Source organism: Hippocampus guttulatus, chromosome 13 (genome assembly GCF_054856545.1).
Source record: "Hippocampus guttulatus isolate MCC_2025c chromosome 13, RoL_Hgut_1.0, whole genome shotgun sequence".
Classification (NCBI taxonomy): domain Eukaryota; kingdom Metazoa; phylum Chordata; class Actinopteri; order Syngnathiformes; family Syngnathidae; genus Hippocampus; species Hippocampus guttulatus.
The window spans coordinates 13,684,694-13,696,921 of record NC_141273.1 but is presented as its reverse complement, the minus strand read 5'-3'; the positions used below and the strand labels follow the sequence as shown (position 1 = coordinate 13,696,921).

The 12,228-nt window shown below is 44.5% G+C and overlaps 1 protein-coding gene across 1 annotated transcript in view; it reads right to left on the bottom strand.

Moving 5' to 3' along the window:
• Window positions 1–1,792: 1,792 nt before the first annotated feature.
• The window catches only part of aqr (aquarius intron-binding spliceosomal factor), a 42,105-nt gene continuing 31,669 nt past the window's right edge, over window positions 1,793–12,228 (bottom strand). The window contains exons 33-38 of the mRNA XM_086127724.1: window positions 8,793–8,878; window positions 6,276–6,450; window positions 5,168–5,278; window positions 4,626–5,076; window positions 3,936–4,072; window positions 1,793–2,253 (exon numbers count right to left, since the gene is read on the bottom strand). Of these exons, the coding sequence (XP_085983850.1) occupies window positions 4,753–5,076; window positions 5,168–5,278; window positions 6,276–6,450; window positions 8,793–8,878 (696 nt within the window). The 3' untranslated portion in view covers window positions 1,793–2,253; window positions 3,936–4,072; window positions 4,626–4,752. The remainder of the gene's footprint in view (window positions 2,254–3,935; window positions 4,073–4,625; window positions 5,077–5,167; window positions 5,279–6,275; window positions 6,451–8,792; window positions 8,879–12,228) is intronic.

The window sequence follows — 12,228 nt, the reverse complement described above, 5'->3', positions numbered from 1 at the left end:
GCTAAAAACGCCTTACTATACATGGTCGTTTTTTTCGGCTAAAAATGCCTTACTATACATTGTCCTTTTTTTCGGCTCAAAATGCCTTAGTATACATGGTCGTTTTTTATCAGCTAAAAACGCCTTACTATACATGGTCGTTTTTTTCGGCTAAAAACGACTTACTATACATGGTCGTTTTTTTCGGCTAAAAACGCCTTACTATACATGGTCATTTTTTTCGGCTAAAAACGCCTTACTATACATGGTCGTTTTTTTCGGCTAAAAATGCCTTAGTATACATGGTCGTTTTTTATCAGCTAAAAACGCCTTACTATACATGGTCATTTTTTTCGGCTAAAAACGCCTTACTATACATGGTCGTTTTTTTCGGCTAAAAATGCCTTAGTATACATGGTCGTTTTTTATCAGCTAAAAACGCCTTACTATACATGGTCGTTTTTTTCGGCTAAAAACGACTTACTATACATGGTCGTTTTTTTCGGCTAAAAACGCCTTACTATACATGGTCATTTTTTTCGGCTAAAAACGCCTTACTGTACATGGTCGTTTTTTTCGGCAAAAAACGCCTTACTATACATGGTCGTTTTTTTCGGCTAAAAATGCCTTAGTATACATGGTCGTTTTTTATCAGCTAAAAACGCCTTACTATACATGGTCGTTTTTTTCGGCTAAAAACGACTTACTATACATGGTCGTTTTTTTCGGCTAAAAACGCCTTACTATACATGGTCATTTTTTTCGGCTAAAAACGCCTTACTATACATGGTCGTTTTTTTCGGCTAAAAATGCCTTAGTATACATGGTCGTTTTTTATCAGCTAAAAACGCCTTACTATACATGGTCATTTTTTTCGGCTAAAAACGCCTTACTATACATGGTCGTTTTTTTCGGCTAAAAATGCCTTAGTATACATGGTCGTTTTTTATCAGCTAAAAACGCCTTACTATACATGGTCGTTTTTTTCGGCTAAAAACGACTTACTATACATGGTCGTTTTTTTCGGCTAAAAACGCCTTACTATACATGGTCATTTTTTTCGGCTAAAAACGCCTTACTGTACATGGTCGTTTTTTTCGGCAAAAAACGCCTTACTATACATGGTCGTTTTTTTCGGCTAAAAACGCCTTACTATATACATGGTCGTTTTTTTCGGCTAAAAACGCCTTACTATCCATGGTCGTTTTTTTCGGTCAAAAACGCCTTCCTATACATGGTCGTTTTTTTCGGCTAAAAATTTTGTCCAAAAATACCTTACTGTACATTGTCGTTTTTTTCGGCTAAAAACGCCTTACTATACATGGTCGTTTTTTTCCGGCTAAAAACGCCTTACTATACATGGTCGTTTTTTTGGGCTAAAAACGCCTTACTATACATGGTCGTTTTTTTCGGCTAAAAAGGCCTTACTATACATGGTCGTTTTTTTCGGCTAAAAACGCCTTAATATACATGGTCGTTTTTTTCGGCTAAAAACGCCTTACTATACATGGTCGTTTTTTTCGGCTAAAAACGACTTACTATACATGGTCGCTTTTTTTCGGTCTTTTTTTTCAGCAAAAAACGCCTTACTATACATGGTCGTTTTTTTCTGTCTTTTTTCCCCGCTAAAAACGCCTTACTATACATGGTCGTTTTTTTCGGCTTAAAACGCCTTACTATACATGGTTGATTGAATTGAAAAATGCTTAAAAAAAATTCAAGTACTGTATGTAAGGAAGGCCAAGCGTAAAGCTTTTGCGAGTTCCTCCCATGAACCAAGTGACGAAGAAACATTCAGTCAGCAAACGCAGGCACCAGTTCAAAGCAGGTTTAATCGCATTAGAAGTTTGCATTTACAAGTCAGAGCGCCGCCATTGTTCAATTCTTATCTTCTCTGTGCAGCATCATCGCAAATTCGACCCTCTGAAGCCCCTTTCAATCTTGCCGAATGACAAACACATGCTCGCTTCCATGCTCACGCCCGCCATCGTGTCAAACTTTTTTGACATCGCCGTGGCATCAGGGACACGGTCCAAAAAAATAAATAAATCAACACAGTGGCTTGCAGTGCCTCATGTTGAGGGCGCAGGTGCGGCCCAGGTTGGCACCCTCCAGCAGCAGGTCGGACAGTCGGTCCAGGCCCAGGCAGGTGGTGAGGGGGCTGAAGAGGCCGTAGAGACCCCCCAGGGTGATGCTGATGGGCCAGCCCAAGAACAGTAGCAGCACCAGCCACACCAGGCACCACAAACACGAGCTGGCGTTCGCCATCCTGCTCTGGAAAAAAAAAAAACAACAACCATAAATGTTAGCATCGTTTCAAAAGCTTCAATGGCGACTCCTTAAAACGATCAGTGGATTTTGACGCTGTGTTGTGCCCAAAGCAGATGGAAATGGTATAAAAAATAAAAAAAAATCCTAGCAGGACCGTTTGAAATCAACATCCTTTCTGCTCAAGTTTGGACATTGGCCCTTGAGAGTATTTCGTGTGCCTTGCTCTGATAAACTTGTGCACCAAATTCTGTCTCGCTCTGTGTATCTTGGAGTAAGGGACTATTCTTTTCAAAAATTTCAAAGCCTGGAATTTACTCCAATATTTGGGTTTTAGAACCAAAATGGCTGACTTCCTGTTAAATTTCAGGCAAAGTTCCTTGAGACTTTTTTTATGCGCCTTGCTATGGTGAACATGTACACCAAATTCAATTTGGATCTGTAAAACTGGTGAGGGAGCTATTTTTTTTCCAAACTTTCGAGCCCTGGAATTCACCCCCAAATTTGGTTTTATAACCCAAATAGGTAACTTCCTCTTAAATTTTAGGCAAAGCTTCCTAGACACTTTTTCGTGTGTCCTGTTAAAATAGATATCTTCATGTAAATATGATTTATTCAGACAAACTAGTTTAATTGGCCAATGTTTTTTTCATTGAAGCCCTGGCATTTTCTCAAAATGGCGGCTTTAAACCAAAATGGCTGACTTTCTGTTGCATCTCTTCACATGTTCACCAAAGTTTGTGTTGATTTGCAAACCATGTATTGGGGGTTAATTTTTAAAAAATGATTCCACGTTGTATTACTGAACTAGTTTACAAGCAATACTTGAAAAACGTTTGGTTTTAGCGTCCCTTTTTACTGTGGCCTAAGAGCAGATGAGTTGGCATCACTTGCCAACAGTGATAACAGACTCCTGTTTGAAGACTGCTCGTTCCCCCAAACTAATTCTCCATGCAAAGTCATTCCGCAGTGTTGTTGTAATTTTGTATCCCAGATAACACCGTGAAAAATGTGGTCAAAAGCAAACGCCCTCAGGCTTTAAGGGGAGAAATAAACCAAGTGCTGAGTGTAAATGTGATGGAACTGGGCGATCGCGGGAGGTTGGTTGATCGAAAAGTAGAATTTGGCTCAAAAAAGCCCTTCTGATCAATATGATCATAAAAACATTTGATGAAAAGGACTCATTTTGTCGAATAACCGGTTATGGACAATAAAACAATGTCAAATATTTTTGGGAATGTCGTCTTATTTAAGCATTTTTTAACAGAGCAGTGTACGGGACATCCCAAAATCACACATATCCAATGAAAAAAAAAGACGACTATCACTATCCTGCTAAGTGAGCACTCAGACTTCAGCGTCTCACCAGTCTGCTACATTCACACGAATGACTCATCCTGATGAGGAACCAAAGGCGCTCCATCCGCACAGTTGAACTGCTCGTGTGTCATATCCCACAATTTATTTTCACTTCCTACCCAAACAGTAACGGTAACCACCCTGAACTGAAACACGAACTGAACCTTACCCGAGCGCATCCCCAATCTTAACCCTAACGCTTTTGTCGCAGCACACTTTGAGCAGCGGTTGGACCCGCTCCACGTCATTAGGAGGCGCGCGCTCAGCAGGAAAAAGTAGCAATGAAAGCCAATCAGTACCTGTCGCGGGACAAGATAAGACATGTTCACCTTCAGCGCAGGAGCAGCAGCAGATTCGTCCTTCGGTCGTCGGTTGCCCCGCGAGTCGCGTCCCACCGACTCAAATGAAATAATTGAGTCCGACGCCGAGGTGCTCAGTTAGTGCCAGGAGGGTGAACGCCCAAGTCCTAGTGAAGCCAGAAGGAGGATGTTACACAATGCTCGTATTCATGTGACTACACAACATTAAGATTGCAGTCATGGGGTTTTTCCTCCCGTCACGGGGAGGAAAAATAAGTAAATTGTGAAGCTTTGCAACGGACATTTCAGTTGGAGCAATTTCTGATCTGTTAAACCGTCAACATTTGGCTGGGATAAAGTTGCATTTTTATGGATGTTGTCAAAAATGGTCAAACAAAAATGAAATTGCAAAAGTTGCTGCAAAAAAATGAAAAGACTGTATAAAAAAGTATGGAGTCATAACTATGAAAAAGCAGAACGCTGGAAGCTACCGTAACATTACTAAGTTTATACAGTATGTGCGGAAAAAAAAGTTCCAATTCAATTCAAAATGTACCTATGATAAATTTTTAAAAAACAGAAACAAATATGCAAATTGATTCAACTTCAGTTAAATACTATTTTGTTACAGGCTGAAATTCTCATGCGAATATCTGAATGTGAATGAGCCGGTGTACCCAATAATGTGTCCGATGTGAATAAATAAAGAACATTTCTCACTTGTATTTCTTTCTTTCTTTTTATTCAAAATGACTAAAAATGGGCGTGACATGATGTTTAACCATGGTTATAAAAAAAAAAAAGGATCCACTTTGTCCTCTCAAGTAGTCCAACTAAGCGTCCTCCATTATTGCTTTTCATCTACTCCCTTTCGACAGTCCTCATTCTCATCGTCGCTGTCGCTGTCCCGTCCAGGGTGTTCGGGCATCTTGTTGGCTTCCCGCTTTACTTCCTGCCCGCTGGTGTCTGCCTCAGACGTTTGGTGGGCGGCGTCGCCTTCTCCCTTCGCTATCTCCCCTGCTCCATTCTGGCTCTCCGTCTCCATGGGGGTTTGCTCCGGGGCCGTTGCCTCCTCCTCCTGCTCCGGGGCCGTCGCGCCGTCCTTCAAGCTGGCCGCCGAGCTGTCAGTTGGCTCGGCCTGCGGCGGAGGCTTGGCTAGTTGCTCCTGTTGCTGAAGAGGGAGAGTGACAATTGAAATTTGGATGGTGACAAACTCAAGCGCCCAATCGAACCCCGACTCAATAATGAGGAGCGTTTGTTACCTGTCTGTACTTGTGTGAGGTCTGCATCATGTGCATGTACATGTTGTACACCAGGTTGGCCATCTCAGGCATGTTTTGAACCACCTGGTCCGGCTGGTCCGTAGCATCTCTCTGCAAATGACGACAACAACAAAACAAAACAAAACAAAACAAAAAAAACCTTCAACATTCCAGTTGTGACACGGTGGAAGGGGAAAAAAAGCATGGCAGTTATTGTACATGTTCATAATTAGCCTGGATGTCACGCTCGACGGTTAACAGAGGCAAGGCGTCGAATAGATTGGAGGCCGTGTTAGTTGTTGTTCTTTTTTTCCCCCAATGGCGTAAAGGGAGGCCTTTCTTTTTGTTTGTTTTTTTTTTAAACAAAAAGACCGGCGTCTACTCTCGATGCTTTTCACAGGACAGTGATGGCATGCACGTATCTACACCAAGACTTGGAATTGTTGACCATGACAGCTCGGCGCAGTGTGCCAGCCACCGGAAGACTTGGAAAATCTGCATCGGCTTGTGGTGGGGCAGGCTTCCAGACTGAGCTTTACTGAGCGCTTAAGCGGGGGCCGCATGTGTGTGCCCAAAAGAGCTGTCCCCCCCGGTGGGGCCCAGCCAACACTCTCCGGTCACAGGAAGTGTCAGCGACCCCCGGGCCTATTTTGGACACGCGCACCAATACATGCTTGGAGGGCCAGACATGTTGAACCAGACGACCGATGTGATGGGCTTTCGGGAGATTGTGGGGGGGGGGGGGGGGTTAATAATAACTTTTGAGATTGAATTTCTTAAGAGATTCAATAAGAGATTGAATTTGCATATAGAGCCAAGACAGGCGGTGGACACAGAGTACCTACTCCATCCATCCATCCATCAAACCGACCCATCCATCTGTCCATGCAGCCCATCAATTCATCTATCCATTCATTCCATCTGTCTTTTTGTCCGTCATCCAACGCATCCGCCCGTGCACCCATCCAATCCTCATCCAACCCATCCGTCTGTGTATCCAACCCAACCGATCTATCGCTCCATCCCATCCATCTTTCCAATATGTCCATCCATCCATCCATCCCATCAGTCTATCCGTCCATTTATCCCATCCATCCATCCGACGTACCGGCTGCTCCTGGCTGTAGTACTCATGCGGCCGGATGTGCAGCTGCAGGGGGCGCTCCGTCAGCTGGTTGAAGGCGGGCGTCAGCTCAAAGCAGTTCTGGAAGAGCGCCACCCGGGCGAAGATGTAAAGGCCCAGCCGCGCTCGGGACATGGCCACCACCAGTCGCCTCACATCCCTGAGGAGAGCGGGGGAAGATTAGTGGGCGGCCGAAGAGGCCGGAGAGTGTTTTGTGCCGATGACCACGCAGATGCCACCGCAATGCATCGAATGATTTGAAAATGAAATGGCGAGTCCAAATGGTTTGGACTTGCTCGTCGAAGGCTTTCCAACTGGGGCTGATTGAGATCAAATTCCGAGCCGGAGAAATCGACCAAAATGTCCACTTCTGAACCGCAAGCAAGCTTCCTGTTCAATTTCAGTCACGTTGACTTTTTTGTATTGACTGGATCTTGTGTCAGTCGGTGAAAAGTGGTACAAATGCATCCAGTTTCATCAGGACACGCTTATAAAAATGGGTTGACTTTTCGGGCATGCCGGAACGTATCGGAAGTTGCTGCTGATCCAAATGAGGATTATTGCGCCTTTAGGCCCTTTTGAGTGACATTTTTGTCGTTTTTTGAAGCATTTGAGGAGCTTAATGGAGCAACTTAAATGAGGGCCATTAACCAGCTCATCTTGTGTTTGGATGACGTCTGAACATTTCAAGTAGGGGGAGGGGGGGGGGGGGCTTTGGCAGTTATTCCAGGGCCAGTCTTTGCTTTGATGGAGAGGAGTCTGGCATGACCGTCTTGTTTATTTATTTATTTTTTAGTAAACAAAATGCGCAATACGTCCATCTGATTAAGAGGATTAATGTCTTGCGGGTGCTTGGTGAGTTGAAGATGACCAACAAAACTCCACAGAGACAAAGTACAACAGCCACGACCAATGAGGAATGAGCGATGAAAGGAGAAGAGCCAATCAGGGCGCACGCTAGCCTCTGGACATGGCACCGACCAAGAGACGCCCACCTGGGCAGCGCTGTGTGACACGCCAGGGCAAAGTGGACCAGCACTGTGTGTGTGTGTGTGTGTGTGTGTGTGTGTGCGCGTCTAAGTCAGAGTGTGTCTGCATCTGTGCATCTCTGTCAAACTGTGTGTGTGTGCAGGAATGCTCCCCACGAAATGAAAGGGTTGGCTTGTCATATGGTCGGCTGTACTTCCTGTGGTTGTCACGGCAGCAGATTGCCAGGAGGAGAGAGTTGGGAAAGAAGAGGGGGTGGTGGGGGGGGGGGATATAAGACAGTGCTGAGTGGCCCGTCGGCGGTTATGCCATCCCGAAAAATAGGCAAAAAAATAAAATAAAACGTAAATAGCCTGTGTAGTTTTGGCATTCTCCTGCGAGCCAGTAAATAAACGAATGACCAAACCAATAATTTAACAACCGATAAAGGGGGGAAAAAAATGACACACGATAACACCTGAAAAGGCTCCATCAATGCATGGGTTAAAAAAAGCTGTCACCAACCAGCAGGAGACAAAATGGAGCTAGCCAAAATTTTTATCCTGCGGCCTGCAACATATTTTGTTGTTTCCTTGCTTACATTGGGAATAGAGGTTTAAGAGTTTGCCCACAGCAAAGAGTGGGTGAGGGGGAGGGCATGTATTTAGCTGCAAAAAAGGATGACTTATTGTCTAGCTTGCTTCTTTTTCCTGACAGTGCGATGTGAGTGTGGGTGAAAGTTGCTGAGCCAAAGCGGCGAGCTGCGCAGGTAGACGGCATATTCCGGCCTCAGGCCGGCAAAGTATTGTTGGGTTCCGTCTCAATTATCCGCCCTTACAAGACGAGACGTTGCGGCGGCTGAGGAGGGAAGGGGTATCGGTTCCCCAAGCGGGAAGACAGCGAGGGAGAAGAGACGAAAAAGTGAAAAATGCGGACTGAATTGAGAGGACAAAGAATGACAGCTCCTCTGAATGACTGTTACAAGTCGGACCTTTGCAAGTCTTTGTCTCGGCTCCATGTTTGACTTAATTAGCGGAGAACAATGGCATCTCTCTCCAGATGCGCCGCTTGCTGAGCGCTCATCTAATTGAATGAAAATTGTGGGGGACCGCAGTGGTTTGTTTGTCGACTGAAGTGCAGTTCATTTTAAAAATGTAATGATTCCGAGCCGTTCCGTCAAATCAAAACCGATTTTACGATTCAAATTGTTTCTTATTTCACCGGCAGTTTGTGGAAATTGTGAATATAGTTTTGTGTCAATCTGTGAACAAATAATCCAACTGGGGGGGGGGGGGGGGGGGACAACCAACTAACTAAACAAACTACCCAACCAGCAAATTAACCAAGAAAGGACTGAACTAACCAACTAACAAAGGACCTAAATAACCAACCAAGGACTAACTACCAAAGAAGTCAACAACCCAACAAACAAATTAGCTAACCAACAAACCGAGATTAATTTCTCATCTGATAAAAATGAGAAACAAAGCAGGTCTTCAGATGACCACCTCAAAAGACACACAATGGGGTTGTTACCTGAGATGTCCTACGGCTTTGGTTCGGACCAGCGAGAGGATGATGTAATCGTTCTGCTGACCCTGGAACCTGTCGACAGTCGTCACCTGTAAAGACACACCATAGTGTTGTTACTGAGCACCCGAATCGAATAAAAGCGCTTGAGCTGATTCCTCTATGCAAAGTAAATGAGAGTGCATTTTAGCTCAGCAGTGAGATTTAGCCTGAGAGGGGGGAAAAAAAATCCTTCACCAAAGATACAAGAAGGTGTCTGCGTTTGTGTGGGTGTTATCACCGCGTGACACACTGCTGTCTCTAAGAAGGCTTACGGGGGCATTTGCCGCCACTCTGACTCTTACCTGGACCCCGGAGACTCAAGGGGGAGCCAGGGCTGCTACAGGATCAGGGATTAGTGAAAAGTGGTGGCAAAAAGGAGGGGAACGAGTCAGCCAATTTGCTTTGACACGGTGGTAATCCCGTCACGGCAAGAGTGTGCACCAAGGATACTTCGATGGCTCACATACAAGCCCGGCAGCACAACAACGCTTTTGAAATCTAGAAAATGCAACTATGATGTACGCCCACTGTACTTTGCCACACTGGCTGATGAGTCTATTTGAAAGCTCGGGCCTTGTGGCTCGAAATGTTAAGGACATTGGCGATGAAGCTTTTGTGTAATGCGCTGAGTGAGTGATCCAACAAACTGACAAAGCAAAAAAAAAACAACAACAACAAATGAACCAATAATTTACAAACTAACTAAAACAATGACATACCAGGCAAACCAACCAAACAAACAACAAAGGGACTATGTTACCAATCAACTAGCACACCAAGAAAGAAACTAGACATCCAACCATAAAAAGAATCAACTAACCAACAAACTAGCTAACCAAAGAACCAACAAATAAACCAACCAAACACCCAATACAGAAACTAACCAACCAACTAAACAACAAAGGCACTAATAAATAACCAACCAACCACCAAACTAACCAATAAAACAAAGAAGCTAGCTAACCAATTAACAAACTGACCAATGAGCCAAACAACAAAGTAACAACTGAATTACCAACAAACTAGCAAACCAAAAAGCATAAAAGGAATTAGCTAAGCATCCTAAAAAGAAACGAGCTAATAAACCAACCAATAAATTAACCAAACAACCAAAAAGAAACGAACAACTAACCTAATTATACAACCGCTGTGAACAGAGCAACATTGATTATGTCAAAGATTAGTTGCAAAATTTATTTGCTGTTTGTCATTAGTATTTTCCGTGCAGTTTGAAATTCTATCCACCCATCGGAAGCCGTATTGAACAACTCATAAGCATTATTTCTTTGTGATAGTTAAAAAAAAATCATTAAAAGCCTCTCAACAGTTAAATACATTTTTACAACTAACACCTATCTTATGCTCAGAGTACATCCCGACACGTTTCAGCCGCAAAAATATGCGGGTGGCTAGAATAGAGCCCAGCGAGTCGTTGCCAGTCTTTTACCCTCCATGACCAGAGGCACGAGCCGCTAGCCAGCTCACAGGCTAACGGGCTAACGGACGCCGCGGCTATGCTTCGGGCTAGCCCAATATGTCGCTTCCCCGCTTGGTGCTATGTCGGTGTGTGAACAGAAACCCTCCATAATTGAGTGTTTATTCAACAAAACACTTGAGGAGGGCGCAGAGGTTGACGTGGATCAATAGGACACTGGGCAGTATGGAGAAGCCAAAGTGGCTCACAAACACAGCAAGCAGCGCGCTGATGCCACAAGCTGAAGCCAGCATAAGTCGAGCGACAGGGCTAACGTGATGGCGGGCCAGTATTATTTAGGTCTCTTGTTGCTGTGCGGAACAGGTGCAGCACCAGAGGCAATAACGTGCTGGTCGGCTACGGCTGCGGTTGGAGGATGGCACGCGTGCTCTCAATCACACCATCCAAGTAGGTTACGAATGACACAATCCCGCCATTGGGATTGCTGACTGAGATGTTGGAATTTCAAGACGAATAAATAAATAATAATAATTGGTGCTGCTGTTTTGGATAGCAATCGAGTTGAACTGGGCCAACAGTTAATTAACTGTTTACCATCCGCGTGTGACCAATATCATCTATGAGCAGAGATCATTAAGGTTCCTCTCATTTTTCTCCCACGGGAAGAGAGATTTGTTTATTTGTTTAGAGTGGATGATGCGTCTGGTGACATAATTGGGGTACCTTCTAAAAATAGTTCAGCCCTCTTGGCTCCATTTGCGTCCACCTCGCTTCCTTCATTTTAGCTTTGCTCATGCAAGTGTAATGAGTCCTCGGCACCTCCAAAATCATCACTTTTCAGGAGACCCCCAAAACAGCGCATTTGCTCAACCATTAATAATGCATCGTCCAAGAGAGCACGCCATTTCAACTACTTTAGATTGGCCAATAATTTGTACAAAAACATCACCCGCTGAAAGACTAGTAAAATCAAATTGCTTCCAGAAAAATGCTTCTACTTGGAATTTTTTTTTCCATTCCATAAGGAGTTAACGTGCTTTGCCAAAGATCGGATGTAACGTAGTAGCATTTAAACTGGCATGACTGGTCAGCTGTTTGCTGCAGGGAAATCCCCCCCCCCCACCCCCCCAAAAGAGTAAAAGATGTCTGGTAACAGTTAGCACGTGGGCAGATGAACAGAACATGATGTATGCTTGTTTTGGCTGCAAGGGGAAAAATAGCAGCAGGTGTCGTCAAGCCTTGTGTCGGACGCAGCTCCTGCATTGGGTCTCATTACATCTGTTTTCTAATTAGAATCCTACCGTTGACATTTTCTCCATTTTGGCCCCGATGACGCATTGTCGGTACACGGTGGAGCCAGCGCTCAGGCATGGTGACCTTTTAAATGTCCATCTCCTTCTGCGGCCATCTTTCTTTCTCCTCAGATCTCCCAGCCTTGTCAAACACCCCCCCCCCCCCACTCCTGTGCCTCCCACCCACTCCCCAGCTCTCCCGCCCGCCCCAGCAGCTTGTCATGAGGCACGCATTCTGACTAAAGCCAGCAGCGCACCCAATGACACTGGCAGTTTTATAACGTCGCGGGACATTTAGCATGACCAAGCACAATTGCTGACTGACTGTCACAACAGAATACATCGAAAAAGACCAAGACATGACAGTCATGTGAATGCTGAGAGATGCTGTTGCCAAGCTAAAATGTCACCCTCCCCCAACACCCCTTAAAAATAAAATCACAGCAATATAATGTTTATTACTACATAAACGAGAATCACTGTCAGCATGCCGTTATACCTTTGTGTTGAAATTGCAGCTGTCGTGCCGACGCTATTGGAACATGATTAAAATTGATATTAAAAGAGCAAAGCGCATCGGAGGTGTGAAGGTGTTCTTTGGCGTCTTCTGCCCACCTCTTATTGCAGTGAGAAAGGGGCTAGCGCGAGTGCAAATGCGAGTGGACAAAGTATA